Here is a 22,554-nt window from a genome sequence, read left to right on the forward strand (position 1 = left end):
TGTGTAGATAGTTCCACCTTTTATACATTCTTCACAAAAATCTGAATAGTAATAGCTCAGTTCTCTGTTATGTACAACCCCAATTTGCATGGGTAAAAAAAAAATGTAAAAAAAGATTTAAAAAATGGCTTCTGGCAGAAAGTTCCACAAACTGTGTCTGAAATGCGTTAAAACAACACATCTGAATGAAACCAATACATATTTAAAACCACACTTTAGTAATCAAAAGGTTCATTTGTAAAACCTTCAGACTGACGAGCAAACTTGGTGAGCAGTGTGCACGTGAAGCGGCAAGTCGAGGGCGAGGGCGAGATTCACACCACACGCAGTGTGCACACACCCTAAGGCGTATGAACCAGTGTGTGAAATTATTGCTCCTTCACAGGCTGAGAAAAATAACTTATCACATGGACATGAAGTCATTTTGAGGAAACGAATAACGTCAGCAAGCAGCAGTGAAGCTTTCAGCATAAACATTTACATCATGTAAAAATGCCTGGATGTGGACTACGGAACATTCTGGAAATAAACTTCACAAAAATACATGAATTATTATGGACAGATTTGAAACATTTGTCGAATTTCTACCTGAAAAATAACAACAGCAGCACGATTTGTTCTGAGCTGGTACAGTGTTTTCAGTTTCAATTTTTGTGAACTTTCACAAATTATTTTGAAATATTTCTAGTTAACGCAAAACTCATTAGTGCAAAACTGATTTAGACATTCGAGACTTTTTATTTACATCTGTACAATTTTAAAAAGTCATCTATTTAACATTTATTTCTCATTAAAGTGAGATATGTGAATGAAATCTTTATTACATTTGCTGCATTCTGTATTTTTGATAACTGCATAAATATGACTGCAAAATTCTGTATATTTGTTAAGTAAGGAATTACTTTGTGTTGTGCTGTTATAGGAAAATAATCAGTGATGAAGTAGAGTTAATGTAAGAGTCATTCATTGTTTTCTCTCTCTCTTGAATTTAATAAGAAAAAAAACAGCTTTTTGTGTGACAGAGAAAATGTAGTGAAAAAAAAAAAAGAAGAAGCATAAACTCCTCTGTCCTGAAGATGTCAGTAAATAGCTTTACCTCTGACTGTTACTGGAGACTCCTTCCATAAATGATAAATGAATCTCCTTAGGGAAAATTTCACCACATTAAGTTATACACGTTTTTTTTTTTTTTTAAATCTGTTTATGTGGGGCAGTCCTAGGGAACGAGCTGTTACTATAGAAACAATATAAGCACATTTGTTGTCTGACTTTCTGACCAATCAGAATCGAGATTTCAACAGTGTTGTGATAGACAACTGCCATAGTACCAGCACAAGAAATGAAGAAAATAACCACAACTCTGCGATAAATTCTTCCTCAGAAGTTTACAGTCGTCTCCCACTATTTCCGACTCTCTCACTCAAATGAACGCTGAAATTTCCTACACAATGTCCAGCTCTAATGATATCAAAGCCAGCTCAGATCTCGCTCTCAGCTTTCAGCCAGATTGTGCTTCGATGTCGATGCGGAGACTCGCGCGGCCATCTGAGCCCAGTGCAGGTGGTCGTCTCTCCTCTTTCATCACAGAGCTGCCTGGACCTAATGAGATGAGCTTTGATATGATCGAGTTGCTCAGATCCAATTTCTGACCATTTCTTCATCACAGTGAAAGTCAGACTGCATCCTCACTGTCCTTCAACAACAAGTTTGTGTGAAAACATCAAGAAAGTGGCAACATTTCTCTTTGTGCAGTGTCTTTGGTTTAGAGATTTATACGCTGTTTTAAGAGTGTGGAATTAATACCAAAATCACATGCATCTAAGTACAGACCTTAACTACAGACTTAAGCTCTGTTCAGAAGTTATGTGAAAGTTGCGAGCATGGGCGGAGTTTGTCTAAAACAGACATGTCTCAGTTACTCATTATTCTAATTTTGAACTGCAAAATATGTTTAAAAAAATATAAATATATAATAAATAATATGTTAAATATAAATGTCACTGATAATTAATTAATAGTAACAAAAACCTTTTTTCTACATGGAGGAGATTATCAAGGCTGCATATCTCGAGGACTGAATATTTTGCAATGGATAAAATTATGAAACATTTAACGTGTGCTGTAATTGTAGCAGATGAGTGTGGGTCAGCTTATCCTTCAAACTGTGGCATGTTTTCTTTATACAGCAAATTAACAAAAATACTGAAACTCAACATACTAAACTAAAAGCGTAGCCCACATCACACACATTACAAATAAATGATCTTGATTTGGTATCTCGTGGCTTCATCCAGCTGTCTGTAAGGAACCACTGGAATCTCTGGACTCCCTACAAAGCTGTCGTGGCCATACCATAACGAAATGAAACCTGTATTGATGACCTTCTGCAGCAGCGATGGTCCAAACAGCTCCAGATAGAGATTTCTACTTCACGGCCCAGAGGACGATGAACCTAGCAGATGAGAAAAGATGGACTTGGCGTCCAATTTCTCATTCCGCAGCCAGCCTTGGCCCGATAATGAGGTGGATCTCAATTATGCCGCTGCGCCGCTGTGAAATGGACCAGGGGGGCTCCTGCTACTGCGCCTCTCGAGGCCCTTCAAGCCCTCTTGTCCAAATTGAACTGATGGAGCAGAAAAGCCATTTTGATTTTTTCGCTCTCACCTCCAAACCGGAGCCCAGGCACAACGAAAAACAGCGGGCCCACCGCCGATTCCGGCCAAGGTTGGGCCACGCCGTCGGCGCTTCGCATCATAGAGGCATAATTAGATTTGTGCTGACAGTCTGTTGACACGGGATATATTAATTGGGGTGCCTCGGATTGACATGCATTTAGATAGCCACATCATAAATGCATGAAACTCGGCACGGTGCACACTAATTGCGTTGAGTTCCGTAATTATGGCCCGCGTGATTAATGGCGCCTCCTGTCACCAGCATATGGCAAAGTTGACCTCACGGTTATTGAGTTAGCAGGCCAATCAGAAAGGGAGGGAGGGAGGGGGGACGACTGGGATGTCAGCTGCTCCGCTCGGATTGGATTAAAGTGTACTGTCGAGAAGTTCATTTTTTTTTTACTTACCTCATAGGAATGTGATGGACAGCAACACAGCTGTTTGTTAGCGCCAACATCATGTTCTATTTTTGGCTCGTACTATAATGTTCCAGCTGAATTTTACACGTGATCAGAATTTGGATGGTGATATTACGCACTTGGATTACTGTAATTAGTCATTTTAACAAGACATCAGCATAGAATTGTGTTAAAAATGCGAGCTGCATGCATGGCATTCCCTTCAGAATGGTAAGTGTTTTTCTGTAAATTTCACAGATCTGGTGCCGAACAGCCTGGGCCTGCACGCTCTACACCCGTCGCCCAGTCCACTGGCCTCCGACCATCAGGCTCCATCTCCCACCCAGCTGCACTACCACAGCAAAGTCCAGCACCGCCGCTTCTCCATGGAGGTCAGTAGAACTGCTGTTCTGCCACGAAACGAGGAACCTGAAATCATTTTTTTCACCTCCAATCCCTCAGGTCAACCTCAGTAACTATGTGATCAAACAGTTCCGTTGCTTGATTAAGCTATTATATTATAAGTGAGGAGTGGAAGTGTGGAGGCTTATCTTATACTCCACCTGTCACCATTCCTCCAAGATTCTTGGAGCCTTTTCTGAAAGAGAATTTTCTAAGAGTGTGTACCTACAACAGAGGGTTTCTCTTTCAGAAAAGGTTCCAAGTAGAACACACTTAGAAATTAAGAACTGCTAACCACTGCTAATCTCTGAGGAACACTCTGAGTTTTCTAAGCCTGTACAGGTGTAGCATGAGATTAGCCTCAGAAACTCGTAGAAAATAAAGAACCCTTCAGTTGTTCCTTTGAGGGAAACCCTTAAAGGTTCCCTATCAGAGAGGGTTCCAAGTAGGGTCTATTTTTAAGAAGCTAACCACTATGAATCCTAGCTTTGAGAAATCATTTTAATAATAGTGTAGTTCTTATTATCCACTGATGGGAAAACTGTCGGAAATTTGGAGTAATATAAAAACATCAGAGTGATGTAGTAATAACAGAGTGACATCAGAGTGGTGTAGTAATAACAGAGTGACATCAGAGTGGTGTAGTAATAACAGAGTGACATCAGAGTGGTGTAGTAATAACAGAGTGACATCAGAGTGGTGTAGTAATAACAGAGTGACATCAGAGTGGTGTAGTAATAGCAGAGTGACATCAGAGTGGTGTAGTAATAACAGAGTGACATCAGAGTGGTGTAGTAATAACAGAGTGACATCAGAGTGGTGTAGTAATAGCAGAGTGACATCAGAGTGGTGTAGTAATAACAGAGTGACATCAGAGTGGTGTAGTAATAACAGAGTGACATCAGAGTGGTGTAGTAATAGCAGAGTGACATCAGAGCGGTGTAGTAATAACAGAGTGACATCAGAGTGGTGTAGTAATAACAGAGTGACATCAGAGCGGTGCAGTAATAACAGAGTGACATCAGAGTGGTGTAGTAATAACAGAGTGACATCAGAGCGGTGTAGTAATAACAGAGTGACATCAGAGTGGTGTAGTAATAGCAGAGTGACATCAGAGTGGTGTAGTAATAACAGAGTGACATCAGAGTGGTGTAGTAATAACAGAGTGACATCAGAGTGGTGTAGTAATAACAGAGTGACATCAGAGTGGTGTAGTAATAACAGAGTGACATCAGAGTGGTGTAGTAATAGCAGAGTGACATCAGAGTGGTGTAGTAATAACAGAGTGACATCAGAGTGGTGTAGTAATAACAGAGTGACATCAGAGTGGTGTAGTAATAACAGAGTGACATCAGAGTGGTGTAGTAATAACAGAGTGACATCAGAGTGGTGTAGTAATAGCAGAGTGACATCAGAGTGGTGTAGTAATAACAGAGTGACATCAGAGTGGTGTAGTAATAACAGAGTGACATCAGAGTGGTGTAGTAATAACAGAGTGACATCAGAGTGGTGTAGTAATAACAGAGTGACATCAGAGTGGTGTAGTAATAGCAGAGTGACATCAGAGTGGTGTAGTAATAACAGAGTGACATCAGAGTGGTGTAGTAATAACAGAGTGACATCAGAGTGGTGTAGTAATAGCAGAGTGACATCAGAGTGGTGTAGTAATAACAGAGTGACATCAGAGTGGTGTAGTAATAACAGAGTGACATCAGAGCGGTGTAGTAATAACAGAGTGACATCAGAGTGGTGTAGTAATAACAGAGTGACATCAGAGCGGTGTAGTAATAACAGAGTGACATCAGAGCGGTGTAGTAATAGCAGAGTGACATCAGAGCGGTGCAATATAGCAACATAGGAAGATCAGGGTGGTATAGCAATATAATAACACTGGAGTAATATAGTAATGTCACAGTTACATATCAGAGTGATATACTGTATTGTATGTACTGTATTGAGAACTGACCGATGTACTGCGGTGTATTCCATGTGTATCCTTCTCTAACAGATCATCTCACACCTTTCTCAGGACATCAGGTTACCTGTTTTGTGTCTATGTGTTCTGAGTAAATGGGAAGTGTTTTATGGTAACAGTGGAATCTTTAACGCTGTAATGTAGATAAAGGGAACATTGACGATGCACGAAAAGGTTACGTCTTGGAACCCAGCACAGGAACAAGCTATTTCACCGAGTTGAATAGTAACACTGCTCAGGCAGTATGCGAGTAATGTGTGGAAGTCCAGTCGTGAGTTATTGCTTGAATTCTTGTAGGCGTGACAGTGCACCCGAAGGATCGAGTGTCGTAAATGTCAGCGTCTTTCTCAGGGTGACTTTCATCTTGTAGAAAACAAACCAAACCCAAACAAACTCCCAGAAAATGGACCCCTGAGGGGGAAATAACAGATTAATCAAAGTCTCCCAGAACAGCGGCAGCTGCCATCATCATCACCGCCACCTCCTCGTTTCACTCTCTCTCCCAACCCACCATTACTCGCCTGTCCCCCAAGCCCTGATTGCGTGTGAAGGACAAATACCAGCCTCCTATTCCAGCCCTCTCCTCCGTGTCACTCCTGCCAGTGACCCGGCTAAAAGATGGAGGCTTTGGCTAAACGCAGCCGACGGGTTATTTTTAAGTCGGGCTTCATATCGCAGTGCGTTCAGAGTTCTCCCAAGCCCCGCTGTCAGACCTCATGTTCAGCAGCAATGTATCTCGAGGAGGAAAATTGCACTGAATGCCCTCTCCATTTTCAAATCCATTGGGTTCCTTTCTGGCCTCTAGAAGCTTTTATCGGCCACGTGCACCCTTATTTCAGTCTCGCCAGCCAGGCTCGAGGGAAAGCATGAGCGGAAAAAAAAGCCTCTTTGCTTTAAATTGCTAGATAGGTTTATTGCGCAACTGTATAAAACCTCCTTAAGAAGCAGTGGGACAGAGATTCCTCGGAATTCATGCCTTCCTTCGGTGCAGAAGTAAAGGTTAGCCTAAATTCAAGAAGCTTCCAGCACTTTCTTAAAAACATGACAGCTTCTTCGTTTTTTGCAGTTTGAAGTTCATCCCTGAAGGACAGAATTTAAGCGAGACAGAATCTCACCACGAACACACCGCAATGCCTGTTTTCCCTCAGACTTTTGTTCTTTGATTTCGTCTTCCACAGTTATGAGATGACAAATATGTCAGGCTCAGCTTGAAGTCCTGACGTGCTAAGCCGGGATGAGTTTCTAAAAAAGCATTGCAGAACAAAAAACATTGTTAGCACACAGTGAAAACTCTTTTTATGATGATTTTGGGAAAATGGTCCTGTTCATCTGCGTGCATGGACATGTTTTTATTTCTTAGTGGGGACCAAATGTCCCCACAAGGATAGGAATATCTGAGAGTTTTGAAAAACTGCTGAGGTTAAGGTGAGAGTGAGATGTAGGTGTAGCAATGCAAGGTCCTCACAAGGATAATAAGACAGTTTTGTGTGTGTGTGTGTGTGTGTGGTTGGGTATGTGTGTGCACGTGTGTGTGCGTGTGTGTAGGATGTCAGTAAGCAAATGTCTCTGCCCATGGACATTCGTTTGCCCCCGGAGTTTCTGAAGAAGTTGCAGTTGGAGAGCCCAGAATCATGCAAACCACTTAGCCGCATGTCCAGACGAGCCTCACTGGTCAGACACACACACACACACACACACACACACACACACACACACACACACACTCCCTGATATTCTCTGGAATGTGATCTTGTCCACCTTATCTTTAAATGCAGACGGGAGTACGTCATGTTTTTGAGTCTGAATAACTTACGTAATCAAGACATAGCTAATAAGTATGGAATAAAACACTCTGCTTTGTGCTTTTATATTAAAATAATCAACTGATCATCTGAGGTTTATCTGAACAATCAAATAATCATCTGAGGTTTATTAATTTCCTATAACAACATGTCCCAAAGTGTTATACTTCTCTTATACTTCAGCAATTTGTCAAGATATATTTTTATTTAAAAGCATGATATGTTTTATCCATTTAGAGTAATATTTAATGTTATGGAACGTCCATGAAACAAGTTCGTTCCGGATGTCATTACATTATAGCACCTATAAACAGTTGTTCCCTCTCAGACTCATGTTTTTTCTCTTTCTTGAAGTTAATAAGCCAAAAAAAGAGAACCCTCAAATCATAAACTCCTCTGTCCTGAAGATATAGGAAAACTTACTGACACTGGAGACTCCTTCTATAAATGTTAAATAAACATCTCCTTACTTCAGAAAACTTCACCATATCAACAATTATACACCGTTTTAATCGATTTATGTGGAGCGTACAAGTACCCATCCCTGGGAACGAGCTGTTGCTATAGAAACAATTGCATTAGTATAATCCTGTGTAGCTGCGCTACTGTCAGAGCTGCTGTTATAGGAAAAGAATCAACACCTTCTGACCAATCAGAATTAACAACTCGACAGCATTGTGGTATAAAATAAATGAATAAAATAAAATATCAAAAACAAATATGTCAGTTTGCTAAAAATAAGGTGGATAAGGAAGACTGTTCCAGAAAAAAAAGATGTTTAAAATTAACGATTCATAACAGACGAGCGTTGATTTTAGTCACACATTCAGTTTCTATTTTATGCTTTTGAGATTATTCCAGATAAACAATTGTTCATCAAGGCCATAAAACTCAATGAGCTGAGAAATTAAACACAGTTAATGTTTCAGCAAGTCATATCTTTCATCTTCAGTCCGACATCGGTTTCGGGAAACTGGAGACCTACGTGAAACTGGGCAAACTGGGAGAGGTGAGTCAGATCTCGTTATCAGATATCTCGTTTTCTCATTACAGCCACATTTATTACACACACACAGTCTTGATTTCGAAAGACAATCAGTGAATACGTGCAGACGTGATTACTGTAAACAGCAGTATTGTTGTTGTGCCCTGATTCTGGCCTGAACTCATACGGGTACCAAGAAAGCTTATCAATCTGATATTTCTCAAAAAACATGCTACATAGAATATGTCCATTTTCCATTTACTGTAAAAAATATATACACACTAATGAAAAAAAACAACAAGGTGTCCAGCATACAGCCCTGAGGCATACCCTGGAAAAAAAATGAAAAGACTGTGTGAAAAAATCAGAGAGGCGATAACAAGCAAGCAGAAGTGTGCCAAAGTGAATACTAAATCAGAGCAAGGGCTTTAATGTATAATACATTTATTATTTAATGAAAGTTTTTGCTTTTGGCGAAGTAGGCTTATAGCGAGAGTTACAAGCTAAACAAATGAAAAATGTAAGGAATGAAACACCTGGGGGCATGCTGTTTTGGGAATATAATCCACGACAAGTTACTATTCCTACCCCGAAACTGATTATTTCCCTATTATAGAATGTCTGGAAGTATTTTATTCTTTTTATAGAGCAGCAGTTTGCCAGCGATTACAATTTTAATGAAGTCATTAATGAACATTGTACTTTTTATCCATTTATCCAATTATTGTTACAATTGTTCCCTCACCAGCCTCTCCTTTTCATTCTCAATGTTAATAAGGCAAAAAAACAAACAAAAAAACAAAAACCCGCAGCTTGTCAGGTTACTGAGAAACCAGAAGGTCCTGGAAAACTTACCGACTGACACTGGAGACTCCTTCCAAAAATGTTAAATAAATATCTCCTCATAAAAACGTCACTATATCAACAATTATTATGCCATTTTGCTTTGTTAGATAATGTTTTTATGTGTTTATTATTAATTTATATCATGTAGATCATCCATCGTACTAGTCCCGGGGAATAAGCTTTTATGAAATATTTTATGAAATATATTAAAATTAATCACCAGATTCAAGAATTCAACATCACTGTGGTGTAAAGAAAATTGGTCAGAATTAACCTGGCCTCCTCACAAGTTAGGCAGCTGGATGGGTCTTGTTTTTTTTCTGTATTAAATATAATGTATTAAACTCCTTGTTCCTTCACTGTTCTGAATCGTGGCATCACCTTATCTTTGTTTCTACACCAGGGCACTTATGCTACAGTATTCAAGGGGCGCAGCAAGCTGACAGAAAACCTGGTGGCCCTGAAAGAGATCCGGCTTGAGCATGAAGAAGGAGCCCCTTGCACTGCCATCAGGGAAGGTAGTGTCCTTCTCCAGAACAACTTCACAATAACAGGCCATTTTAAGCTCCCCGGTTGTTAAAACTCCAGATTTGTGGTCGGGAGTGCAAATCCTAGACTAGTGAGCTGCAGGCTTCCTCTCCCCTGGGCTTAAATCTCTCTCCTAAATGAGAGTACGCGGACGTGACGGGAATGGGTAAAGAGAGAGCGTCACCATGAAGCAAGGCTGCCACCCAGTGGGCTTGCTGGGTTTGGTCTGGGAGAGGAAACCTATGCTGTGAAGCTGAAGTGCTAGAATGATGAAGTGTAGCAGAGTATTGGCATTCATACATCTCTGAAAGCCCCTAATGAACAAGACGACATATCCACACAGATTCAAACAACCAAGAGTTCCTGATGTCTACAGTCAGGTCGACTCGATTCTTCAAGGCTTCAATGGTCCATCTAACAAACTTCACCTGAGACACTGCAATGTCCTTTAAGATCGTAACAGGATCTGGTTAAGAGGAGCCAGGAATGATGTCAGTACAGTAATCAGTGCTTAATTTGTAAAACATGAGGTACCGGAACAGAGAGGAGATCCAGCGGGTGGAGAGGAAGAGTCCCGGAACGTATAGACACACACAGCAACATTCAGTCAAATAAATTACAACAACGTCAGCTGCCCTTTTTCACCATTTCCAAAATTCTTTGTTGGCTGATAACATGAGCATGCTATAATTCCTGGTTATCAGTTCGGTGTCCTTGAAATGGGTCAGTAGTATTTTTGGAAGGGAGATGACACGTTAAGAATGATCATTTCATTAACAAAAAGCTGCAGACGTGTCAGTTCCATGTAAATAACTCCAAATCTAAGAGGTACTTGATCCCGCTCCGGCAGAATCCAGCACAAATTAAGTGCTGACAGTAATAGAGGCTAGCTTCATTCTCATAAGCGCTAGATTAGTCTGAATGCTAAATGACTTTGGGACATTAACGAGGGTGTGTTAAAAAAGATTTAAATGCAGCCTGTGTTAGATTGTCAAATTTCCATTAACTGCAGAATTATTATGTGGTCAAAAAAAACTCCCATCTAGCAGCCTAAAGCTGTACAGCGGGAGAAATCTTGTTATCTGACTACCACTCACGCTGTACGCCTGGATCTCTTGACATGGCAGTGAAAATCACATCACAGATGTGCTCACACTGTAACAATGCCTCACGTGGCAGGTACTCGCATTGCATGACAATCGAAAGCTAAATGCCAATGATGCCACTAGTCGCCTCGGTGTGAAAGTGAGGCTTTTGACATGCAGGCAGTGCTCAGTTTGCTCAGCTTTATGCATCACAACTTAAAATGGAAAGGAGACGCCAAAGAACAGGGAGACAGAAAAAGGTGTTTCCGCTACTACAGCGCGTCCTTCCATTACCTGAGTGTTTTTGTTATCGTTTTTCTCTCTGGTTACTCATTAATATGGTTACTATGGTTATGCTGAGGATAGCAAAGTCACAGATAGATGTTCATTTTCAGTGTTAACATTTAACTATGACATGATGTCCAATTAAATTTTTCGTTTTCAAAATTGTGGCAAAAAAATGGCAAATTCTTGTCAAAATTGTGGCAAAAACATGGCAGAGTTGTATCAAAGGCATCTCAAGATCATTGCAAATTCTCGTAAAAAATTATGGCAAAATGTTACAAAATAATATCAGAATCATGTCAAAATCAAGGTAAAATTGTGGCAAAAAACCTGCCAAAATTGTGACAAAATTTTATAAAAAATCATATCAAAATTGTATCAAAATCGTATCGAAAATGTGGCAAGAATGTATCAAAATTGTGGCAAAATTATGCAGGGTAAACCGGGCTTAAAAGCTTTTTTTAACGCTAAGAATCATTATAAAACAACACAGGGTTTCCCATTTTTGTAAAAGTACCATTGTAGAAAGCTAGACTTGATAACCTCCCACGAACCCTTGAGGAACCTTTATTTATAAGACTGTTTAAGTGTGATTGTTTACGGCGGTAAATTTACATTTGGTTTGTGTTGCTGTAGTTTCGCTGCTGAAAAACCTGAAACACGCCAATATCGTGACTCTGCATGACATCATCCACACCGACCGCTGCCTCACTCTGGTCTTCGAATATTTGGTAAGACTTCTTACCCTCTGCTGAATGGATTACTCTTTCTACAGAATGTGTGTATTTTTTTCTGAAATGATAGGAATGATACTGTTAGATGTTCCTTGGCTCGGGCTACATAGTGCCAGTGGGGGGTGGGGATGACTTCATCAAATCTACCACCGCTGACCTCCATCAGTATGGTCCAGCTGTGGCCCAAAGCCAATTCTATCATAAACCTAACCAGTTAGATGGCTGACGTATGTAGCAGCTTGGTGGTTCAGAGATCCCATTAATAATGCCAATGAGTAAGGAGTAAAACACTCTGCATCATGCTGTTATAGAAAAATAATCAATGATGGGGTGGTGTCATTTAGCCAAAGGGAGCCAGATTTACAGTTACCACCCTGATTACTGTCCTATAACAGCATGTCCTGAAGTGTTTTATTCCTTTTATACCACAGCAGTTGGCCAGCAATTAAACTGGAGACTCCTTCCATAAATGATTACATAGATTACTCCCTACAGAAAACTTTACCATATCAAATATTATACATTTTCTTTGTTAAATAACAACTTATTGTAATACGTTTATTATTTGGTTTACATGAAGTAGCTCGTCCACCAGACACGTCCCTGTGTCAGCTGTTACTATAGAAACAGTAACGTGCATCTAGTAGCCTTAGATGTCTTAGATGTTTGCCTTGAAACCAGAACCTGTGAATGTGTTTTAATGTGTTTTTGCTGAACATGTTCTGGTTTTGCAGGACAGCGACTTGAAGCAGTACCTAGACAACTGTGGAAACCTCATGAGCATGCACAACGTGAAGGTGCCTCATTGATCTCCGTCGCTTTCCAAGCTGAAAAAAAAACATCCAATTGCCAATTTTGTAATAATAAATAATGATCTCGCATTCTCTCCTTCTAGATATTTATGTTCCAGCTTCTGCGTGGTTTATCTTATTGTCATAAGAGAAAGATTCTACACAGGGACCTCAAGCCGCAGAATCTGCTCATCAACGAGAAGGGAGAACTGAAGCTAGCTGACTTTGGTGAGATTCTTTCACAACGTTACACCAGCAAGGATTTCTTTCATCTGATCTCAGACTCCATAACACAGATCCCTTATTCTATTCCCCTCAGCAACAGCGCGACTTAGTAACTTCAAATGATATAAATCTCAACATGGCGCCACGCCAATTACTGGGTTACCAGGCAACGTTTCTTCCTCAGATGAATAATGTTTATTGTTTTTCTCTCTCTCTCTCTCTCTCTCTCTCTCTCTCCGGCTTGTTAGGTCTGGCAAGAGCAAAATCTGTGCCAACGAAAACCTACTCCAATGAGGTGGTGACTTTGTGGTACCGGCCTCCAGATGTCCTGCTGGGTTCCACAGAGTACTCGACTCCCATAGACATGTGGTAAAGACTTACTGATCCACATGCTAGCTCCTGTGTGCTAACAGCGTTAGCTGCAGGGGGCAGTGAGACCTTCTTCATTTACAATTCCTTCTATCAAGTAACAATGACTGAGGAAAATAAAACAGTTGCTTCTTTTTAGCTACATAAACGAAGACATCATAAACAGTCGGCTAATTAGCTGATGCTAATTAAAACTTATTTAAAACTTATATATTAAATGAACTAGCTGTCACAGCCATCTCTTTGTGTTAAAGCAGACAGGTTAGCAATGCATTATGGGCAATACTCATGGTTCCACTGTATGAATATTGAAAAGAACGACAATCAAGTGGTGTCTGTATGGATTCCTGCCTTGTGGTTATCATCACCATTTTTGATAGCTTTGAGTTCAACAGTTGTGACACAACGTCCATGTTTCCCAATATGGCTGACCCCATGAAACGTCAAATTTATGCTAATGCTAAATGTAATTACAGTGTAATTTTAGCTGTGTGTGGTCTTTTCTTAGGAATATATCGTCACATCTGAGGCAAATGCCATTATTCCAGACAGTTTCATCTCATTTCATTGTCACTACAACTTTATACTGTTTGGAAAAAAAAAGGCTTAACTGATATGTGCTAGCTAGTGCTTGGCGTTTATATCTAAAAGGTATTTTCCCTATGAGTACAGGGAAATTTTAACCGTACAGAGTCGTTTCTTTGGAATTTATCAACACATCTGAGGGAAATGCTGATATTCCTGAGAGATTTATCTTGTTTCACCACCGCTACAACAGCTTAGCGCTTGCAGTTCATATTTCCCCATTTTTTCATAGCAGTATTTTCACTACAATTACAGTGTACAGTCTTTTCTTAAGAATTTATCAACGCAACTGAGGGAAATGTTGATATTCTGGTCACTTTTATTTCATTTCCACTATCGCTACAACTTTATATTGTTTAAATAAACAGCTTCACTGCTATGTGTTAGCTTAGCCTCTGTATCCTAGTGATTTATAGTAACAGTATTTTCAATTAATTTAGCAATTATTTTATTCTCCAACATCAAAATCACAAATTCAGAAGTTCCATTTGTGATAATTGCTATATTATAATTTTTTTTTTTTAACCAATATGCATGTATTGAACAAGCAAAGTGCTTGAGAGGCTGTTGGGGGTGAAACCAGCAGATATTCAGAATGGTTGGTGGATGTATTATTATCATGACATTCATTCCAAGGGGCTCCAAAGTTCAGAGAGTGTAGATGAGCTCTTTCTGCATACATTTCCTCACTTCATCTCTCGCAGAACAACACCCAGCAAGGCAAAAAGTGATGTTAGTAAAGATATGTCCATCGCTGTTGAAGTGTCTCGCCACTACAAAAAGGAGAAATCCTTCATTCTGATGGTACAAAGTTGCTTGGTAAAATGATCAGCCAGTCTCCTCTGGATTAAAATCCCCATGTAACACTAATCCAGTCGGAGCAAGGCTCTCAATGAAGTGGATCAGGTGTGTTAGAGTCAACAAAGTTCCTCTATGAGCCCAAAACTCTTATTTATTGAGAATGAACGAGGATGTGCGCTCTCATGTTACCTTAGGATTACAAGTTCAAGAAAGCCTCCACTCTTGACCAACTTTGAGACCTCGCATCTGAAAGATCCATTTGTATTGCACGTTTTTCACTGTTGTTTTTTCTCGTATTTCTCTCACACACAGGAAACTGACTTTTATGCCTCAGAGCACTCGACTTTTTGATTCAGTGTCAGAAATGGTTTTTTTTCTAAACTTGGGCTGTACTGTTCAATAAAAACCCCTGTGTGGCAGTAATCCAGGGGATTAGCCCAGTAGCCTAATCAATCCATGCGTGACGGCAGCCGCATGTCTCCTCCCGATATCTCCAGCTCACAGACATCCCATGGCCGCCATCCAAATGACAAGAAATCAAAACATGGGCCGCGGGAGCCATCCTCGAATTCGCCCTAACCAAAAAACAGAGCCAGAAAATCTGTTCAAATCCATTCTTTCATGCGAATTATCCCTGCTGTGCTTAAATGTCAAAGATTTATTCATTTATTTTGAAATGAATGTTTTCTTTTTTTGCCCAGAATATAATGTAATTAAGCAGAGCGTCTGCGTTATTTGTCTCGCATTCAGGGGCGTAGGGTGTATTTTGTACGAATTGGCTACGGGACGGCCCATGTTCCCAGGCTCGACTGTCAAAGAGGAGCTGCACCTGGTTTTTCGCCTCATGGGTACGTTTAGCTTTTGACAACTACAACATTCTGCAAAAAAAAGTCCATTTTTTCCTAAACATCTGAGATGTGTCATATGTTTAGCGTACAAAAAGCTCCAAAGCCCTGAAGAGCATCAGCCTAGTTCCCCCGTAGGACCTTATTTGTTTAGCAAGCTTTGCAGTAACCTTGTGTTCTGATCATTATTTATACCTGAATATATTCCACTTCTTTACAATTTTTTTTTTGTACGTTTTTAACAAGGAACCCCGACTGAAGAGACCTGGCCCGGGATTACAGCGAATGAGGAGTTCAAGTCATACCTTTTCCCCCTGTACAGAGCTCAGGCTCTAATAAACCACGTTCCCAGGTAACACAAGACAAATTAGTCAACAGGTCACAAAGCACACAAATCCTCTAGTCTCTGTATTTACTCACTTACAGTCAACTCCAGAATTATTGGCACCTTTTCATAAAATGTGTGGACTTTAATATATAAAGTATTAAAAGCACATATAATGAGTATTTTGCACTTAAACATACAGGGACACTGTGTACTTTGTGATTATTTTTAACACAATATTTTGTTTATCAGTCAAAATATCAAATACATGAGTAGTAATACATTTTCATTCTTTTGCGAAACCCTGGTTTCAAAAGTATCGGCACCCTGTGAGACAATGTGCAGAAATTCATAGATAAAATGATTAGCACATGCAATGTGCATTACTGTATACCTGGTGGGGTTTTTTCCCCTTAGTTTCTCCTCAGTTTGGTCAGACTAATTTCTCCTGAGACTGATTCCCACCCACAAGCCAGCTCTCCCCGTCACACAGCCACTACCAAGTGAGAACGGTGAAGCCTAACAAGTGTTTCCTACACATCTTTTTGGCTAGTGATGCTTTGATTGACAGGAGAGTGAGAGTATGCCCCTCCCACCAGAGAGCACAGCCAATTTTGCTTCCTTGACTCCCAGCTGTGGCATTGTTGCACTCTCTCAAGTAGATTTTTTTTTTGTTTTTGAAATAACAAGGTTTCATAAGTAGTGTTTTTTTTTTTTCTTTTTCAAAATAATTGGCACCCTTACAATTAATATTTTCTTATGCGTCCTCTTTCTGGCACATTTTCAACTGTTCCAGAGACATAAAACTTTATTTGTTTATGTTCTTGGTTGTGCTTAATTGTTGTGTGTGTGTGTGTGTGTGTGTGTATTATTTATATACCTGACTTGTGCATCTTAGCCATCTGTCTCTTTTGCACTGAAAAGTAGTGTATTAGAATATTTAGCATGTATTTTAAAATATTGTTTAGGGGTGCCAAAATTTTTCAGATTTTTTGGAGAATTGTTATTATTATTATTATTATTATTATTATTATTATTATTATTATTATTAAAAGTGTGCATGTCTTAAAATAATGTTTGCCCATTCTGTTGAAGGGTGCCAATAATTCTGGAGTTGGCTGTACGAATATGAATATCTTTATTGTTGTTGTACAAGTACAGTGAGATAAAAAATAAAATAATGTATAAAGTAAAAAATAAAAAAATAAATATTTACCGTATATGAAATTGTATAAATACACTTATATGACAGTAGTGCAATATATTGTGTGCATCAGTGAATGACACAAATTGAGATTATTCTAATAAAAATAATTTAATATTATAATAATAAAAAAGAGACTATTATCTGAAATTCATCTTCTTCTTGTTCATCTTCTAAACAAAGCTTTGAATAATCAGACAAGAGCATGACGTGTAAGTGTAAAAGCTTGTTTGCAAAAGCTGCAGAAATCGTCCTTTTTTTGCATGTGTGTGTGTGCAGACTGGACACCGAGGGCATCGATCTTCTCTCCGCTCTTCTGCTGGTGAGTTCAAAGCTGCACAAATGATCGACCTTTTGTATACTGAGTTTGTTCTTACTAATGAAACACGTTGAACTTTTTCTCCACGTGTCATCTGAAACATTTAATCTGTGCTTCTGCAGCTTCTTAACTCCGTAACTCCATATTCATGAATACGTAAACCTTTGAGCTTTCTTTTCTTTTGTTTCCTTTTGTTTTTTTACAAAGATCTCAATCTAAACATACTAATTAGGGTCGAGTGCACAGGTTTTCTCCCCCCATGGTTTCTGGGGTGCAGGGAAATTGTACAAAATTGTACCAATTTTAAAAAGGCAGTGACTATTACAACTGAAAGGATTCAAAGGCTCTTATGGTGAAAGCACTTTTGAAATATATATATATATATATATATATATATATATATATATATATATATATATATATATATTACTGTGCAAAAAGTCTTAAATGAATGTAAAAAAAAAAGGCCGTAAAGCGAAGATTCCTTCAAATCTAATGGAATTAAACATTTTCTACATTAAAAAATCTACTATAAAGAGATGAGTCAACATTCGTCGTGCATCAGTAGTCTCAGCTCCACTTCATACAGCTTTAAGAGAACATTAGCCGGTAAGATTTGTTCTTCTTCTGCTGACTTTCTGGAGACTTTCACACTTTGTTTGTAAACATAGTTTACAATTTTGTACGTGAAAAAAAGAAAAACACACATCCATTTTACTATTTTGCAATTTTACAAATTGATTACTGCATTTTTTTTTTTAGAACTTTAAGATTAAAAATTTTTGCATCTTCTGATAATGAAGGAATGGGTCACATTGGCTTAGCAGGTTTTCCTCCCCCGTCCAAAGACATGCGTTCTAGGTTGATTGGCATCTCTAAGTTGTCCGTGTCTTAGATGTGCTCCAGGCTCCCCGTGACCTTGTGTAAGCAGTACAGAAAATGGATGGATGGATGGATGGATAATGAAGGTACATTGGTGAAACCTAACACACTAACATTCAGGATAATTAAACTCCTGTATCTCGTCCTAAGGGTCTTCAAACTTTTTTTTTTTCACTGAACTTTAGTCTCCATTAAAAAAGTCTTTAAATTTATTCTGAAACTCTAAGGACAAAGTACCCACGCATTTAAAAATGACCCTGAACTGGTCCAGCTGTTAAACATTTCCATTGAAAATTCCTTTTAATCCATAACTAAGCTGCGTAGTCGGAGCTATTTCCTCAGATGAATGCATAGGCTAATTAGGAGTCATAGCGATAGGCATCCATCTCCAAATACCTCCTGAGAGATAATGTGGATAGCTACATTTAACAACGAAATCACACACACACACACACACACACATACACTCTGAAATCCATCCCATGCTGACTGAAGTTAATACGCCGCTGCATATGGTACGAGCAATTAGCTAGCAGGTGATGCTCCAGAGTAAATGCTTCATCTTTGTGTTTGCTGACAAATGAAGCACATCTACGCATATGATTTATTCCTATACAGACATGTATAATTGAGTGCAAAAGCTTGCACACCCTCACTTTAAAATGATGAACCCACCTAGATGTTTAATGTGAGGTAGTGTTTTACAGATGTTCTCTCGCTTACACCACAGCGCTGCTGGATTCAGGATTCTGATTGGTCAGAAGGTGTTGATTCATTTTCTGCAGTTCTGACAGTAGCGCAGCTTCAAATCACAGGTTTACGTTAATACGCTTGTACATGGAATACGGCTTACACATGGAATACGCTCCATATAACCTAAGTCTAATAATAAATATGTTGCTGCTATTTAAGAAAGAAAAATGTATGTGTCAGGAAAGTGTCAGGAAAGTATTCAGAACAGAAGAGTTTATGCTTTGTGGTTTGTCAGTTTTTTTTTTTTGTCTTATTAACTTCAAGAGAGACAGAAAGTCAGGCTGGCGAAGGAAAGACTGTTTATAGCTGCTATAACTTACCTCGAGGACGTTCCACATCATTAAATGTAACACTAAATGCATAAAAAGTACACCGTCACCTTGTTATAAAAGGAATAAAACACTTCAGGCCGTGCTTTTATTGGAAAATCAGGGTGATAACAGTAACGCCACTTCATCACACCATGCCATCGTTGATTATTTCTCATGACACTGAGTGTTTTATTCCTAATTAACTCTCCACTTGTTGTTTTTTGGATTATTCTGAATCTCTCTGCTGTTTTTTTTCTCTTTCTTTCCATGTGCCATCCATTTCTAAATAAAACAAATGAACATTTTCACTGTCACTACGTTCTCCGTAAACACGCTGATGTGTTTTCATCCCCTTCTCCGGCTCGGCTGCTCCCTGAAAGGTCAATATTTTCCATTTTAGATCGTGATGGCTGTTTTTCGGATTCCCACTGACTCTTAATTGCTTGCACCACATTGACAGTCTGAGCCGGTTTGAACTCCACGTCTTAACTAAGACTTAAAGAGTAAACGTGCCGCCTGTTTTAGTCATCAGACACTTTAATGAGCCTCGTTCAAATAAAGTATCTCGTGAACATTGACAGGGATGCAAACTGTCAGTGGGAAACCACTATTCAATAAAATTTTATTTTCCCCAGAAACGTAAGCGGATGCAGCTTTCACACTCATCTCCAGGTTTATCCACTTTAAAAAAAACAGGGTGTTATTAACACTTTAGTAGTAGAGCCTCTGTCTCTGCTAAACACACCTGAGTTGCTCATGAATGGATTGGAGTGTCGTTGAAGATTAGATTAGATATTTGGACAGGAACGATGGATGATTCTTTTAGCTGTAAAAAAAAAAAATTAACTAAAATTAAAAAATTCATTTTAAAAATCAACAAACCCCCTTATCAGCCCAGATTTTATTCATTTAAAAGTATTTAATAAATATGCTTGTATTAAATATTATAAAAAATAAAACATAATAATAAAATTAAAATTAAAATATTTATCTGAAATTAATTTTAATATCCAAATGTGCGCAATAATATATTTACAAATTATTTTTACAATTACAATTATTACTAGGCCGACTTTTTTTTTTTCCAGTTATTGTGGTTTTAATTAAACCCATTTAATTCAAGTGACTAGAAAAACAGGTTAATAATTTAATAATAAATATAATATATTTATAATTGTGGGTTGTGATTTCCACTCTGAGAACCAGGGAGCCTGCGGAAGGGAATTTCCAAAAAAGAACAAGAAAAAATAAATAAATAAATAAATAAATAAATAAATGTTTGTATATTAAAAACTAATAATAATAATTTAATAGAATAAGTATACTTGCTCATACTTTCTCACATCAGGAAATGAGCACCTTGTAATATTTTACTGACCTGCTCCAAATGTAAAATAAATAAATAATACAATTACTCGTGGTATCATGTCACCTGTGGGTTTGACGATTATCCAAATTTGGGATAAACATTTATTATGTTAACAGTGTGTCTTGAAATGTGAAACGTGGACATGCTCATTATACGACAGAATGACACAACGCTACAGCCTAGTGGATGTGAACTGATTATTTTTGAGTGAAAGTTACCTGGGAAGAGAATATAGTCTCATTCCCACAGCTCCTACATCAGATTACATCAATTAGACACTTTATTCACCAGCCTGGAGGCTAGCAGCCGACTGCGCCCAATTAGAAGAGAGACGTCATGCAACACTGAGACGTATTTTGATTTGGAGCGTGTGAATTTAGCGAAAGAGAGTGAAATGTGAAAAAGACTGCTGCGAGTTAAGCTGTTTGAACAGCGCTGCAATGTGTTGCTTGATTTAGACAGATTTAAAGAGTGTGAGCTGTTTATCTCAGCAAATGATCAAAGCAAGCAAGTTTTTAAAGACCTTCAGCAAGCAGGAAGTTATAATCTGCAACAGCGAAAAAAAGATTCAGCGTATATATTACGAGGCCGTGGCTTCCTCAGCCCTCGGTGCTGTTTTGGAGCCGCTGTTATTAATAACGCTGTTATTAATGAGACACGTGTGCTACAATAAAGAAGTGAGAATACATTATTTGGTACTTTCTGTTTTCTGCTTTGAGCCATTTTAAGGCTAAGTGCGCGCTTACGTGTTAATAAAGTGCACAGAAATGAAAAGCGAGTTCCTGCCTAATGCGTTTCCAGACGCACGGCGCAGTCATTTTAAATAGGTTTCTATATTTGAGGTGTTTTATCAAAAATGATCATTTAAGTACTTTTTTTTTTTATCTTCCCATGGAGCAGCTTCACAGCCTCACATGCAGTAATGTATTCATTCCCTCCAACTGCCAAATTAAGAGAAGATAAGATCAAATTTATTAATTAAATTCAATTAAATTCTTGTGCCAGTTGCTCAAGACAGTACACAGTGACGGTGAAGATAACAAGGAATAAATCTGGTTATAAATAAATAAATAAATAAAGATACATAATAAAAATAAATATAGTAAAAAAAATAAGAATAGAAATATTCTTTAAAAGCTGTACAAACTAAAAAATAGTGCATATATTTCCAAATTATTCAAATTATTACCAAATTATTCTCCACCAAATTCATTTGTGTCCTGAGTTAAGCATGCGTGTCTCCCTAATCTGATTATATGTTGCTTGCTTCCTCTTCAGTGGACAGTGAGACTGCTAGTGTTCATAAAGTAATGACACCCTGTAAAGAAGGAGAATACTAATAAAATTGCTAAGAAGAGCAACAGATGTAAGACAGAACAGAAGGGGGAAAAAGCAATAAAAGACAATAAGAAATACAGTCATGATAATAATGATGCAGTGATATTAACAGTAATGCTGTTTACAACACCACAGCGTGTGCGTGTGCGTGTGTGTGTGTGTGTGTGTGTGTGTGTGTGTGTTGTAATGAAGGTCTATAGACAAAGCCAAAAGCTTTCAGAGGCGTGTATATATATATGAAATCAGCTGTGATTATACTCTTTAGTGATATACAGCGTGTGTAGGTCTACGTGCTGAGATTTCTCAGGGTTTCTTCCTGCAGGCTGTTGTGCTTAAAGCTCAGGACTGTGACAGGAAGTTGTGCTGTTTAAAGGTCACCTCAAAATTTATTCTACACAGAATGGCAGCTCATGTGGTGAATACTAACGCATTTATACTTCTGTTACTTTTTACTTTTACTGATGCAGGCAGCACAGTGAGGTCTGGGGCCCTTCACCTTCTTCCTCTCCTCTCTCCTCCTCCCTCTCCTCTAACACCTCCTCCTCCCTCTCCTCTTTCACCTCCTCCCTCTCCTCTCACCTCCTCCCACTCCTCTAACACCTCCTCTTCCCTCTCCTCTTTCACCTCCTCCCTCTCCTCTCTCCTCCTCCCTCTCCTCTAACACCTCCTCCTCCCTCTCCTCTCACCTCCTCCCACTCCTCTCACCTCCTCCCACTCCTCTA

The 22,554-nt window shown here is 38.8% G+C and overlaps 1 protein-coding gene across 1 annotated transcript in view; it reads left to right on the forward strand.

Moving 5' to 3' along the window:
- The window catches only part of cdk18 (cyclin dependent kinase 18), a 69,647-nt gene that overhangs the window by 36,248 nt on the left and 10,845 nt on the right, over window positions 1–22,554 (forward strand). The window contains exons 3-13 of the mRNA XM_034314408.2: window positions 3,332–3,465; window positions 6,996–7,121; window positions 8,205–8,261; window positions 9,487–9,601; window positions 11,618–11,712; window positions 12,450–12,512; window positions 12,611–12,734; window positions 12,980–13,100; window positions 15,237–15,334; window positions 15,578–15,683; window positions 17,140–17,182. Of these exons, the coding sequence (XP_034170299.1) occupies window positions 3,332–3,465; window positions 6,996–7,121; window positions 8,205–8,261; window positions 9,487–9,601; window positions 11,618–11,712; window positions 12,450–12,512; window positions 12,611–12,734; window positions 12,980–13,100; window positions 15,237–15,334; window positions 15,578–15,683; window positions 17,140–17,182 (1,082 nt within the window). The remainder of the gene's footprint in view (window positions 1–3,331; window positions 3,466–6,995; window positions 7,122–8,204; window positions 8,262–9,486; window positions 9,602–11,617; window positions 11,713–12,449; window positions 12,513–12,610; window positions 12,735–12,979; window positions 13,101–15,236; window positions 15,335–15,577; window positions 15,684–17,139; window positions 17,183–22,554) is intronic.

The sequence above is a fragment of the Pangasianodon hypophthalmus genome, chromosome 20 (genome assembly GCF_027358585.1).
Source record: "Pangasianodon hypophthalmus isolate fPanHyp1 chromosome 20, fPanHyp1.pri, whole genome shotgun sequence".
In the NCBI taxonomy this organism is placed as follows: domain Eukaryota; kingdom Metazoa; phylum Chordata; class Actinopteri; order Siluriformes; family Pangasiidae; genus Pangasianodon; species Pangasianodon hypophthalmus.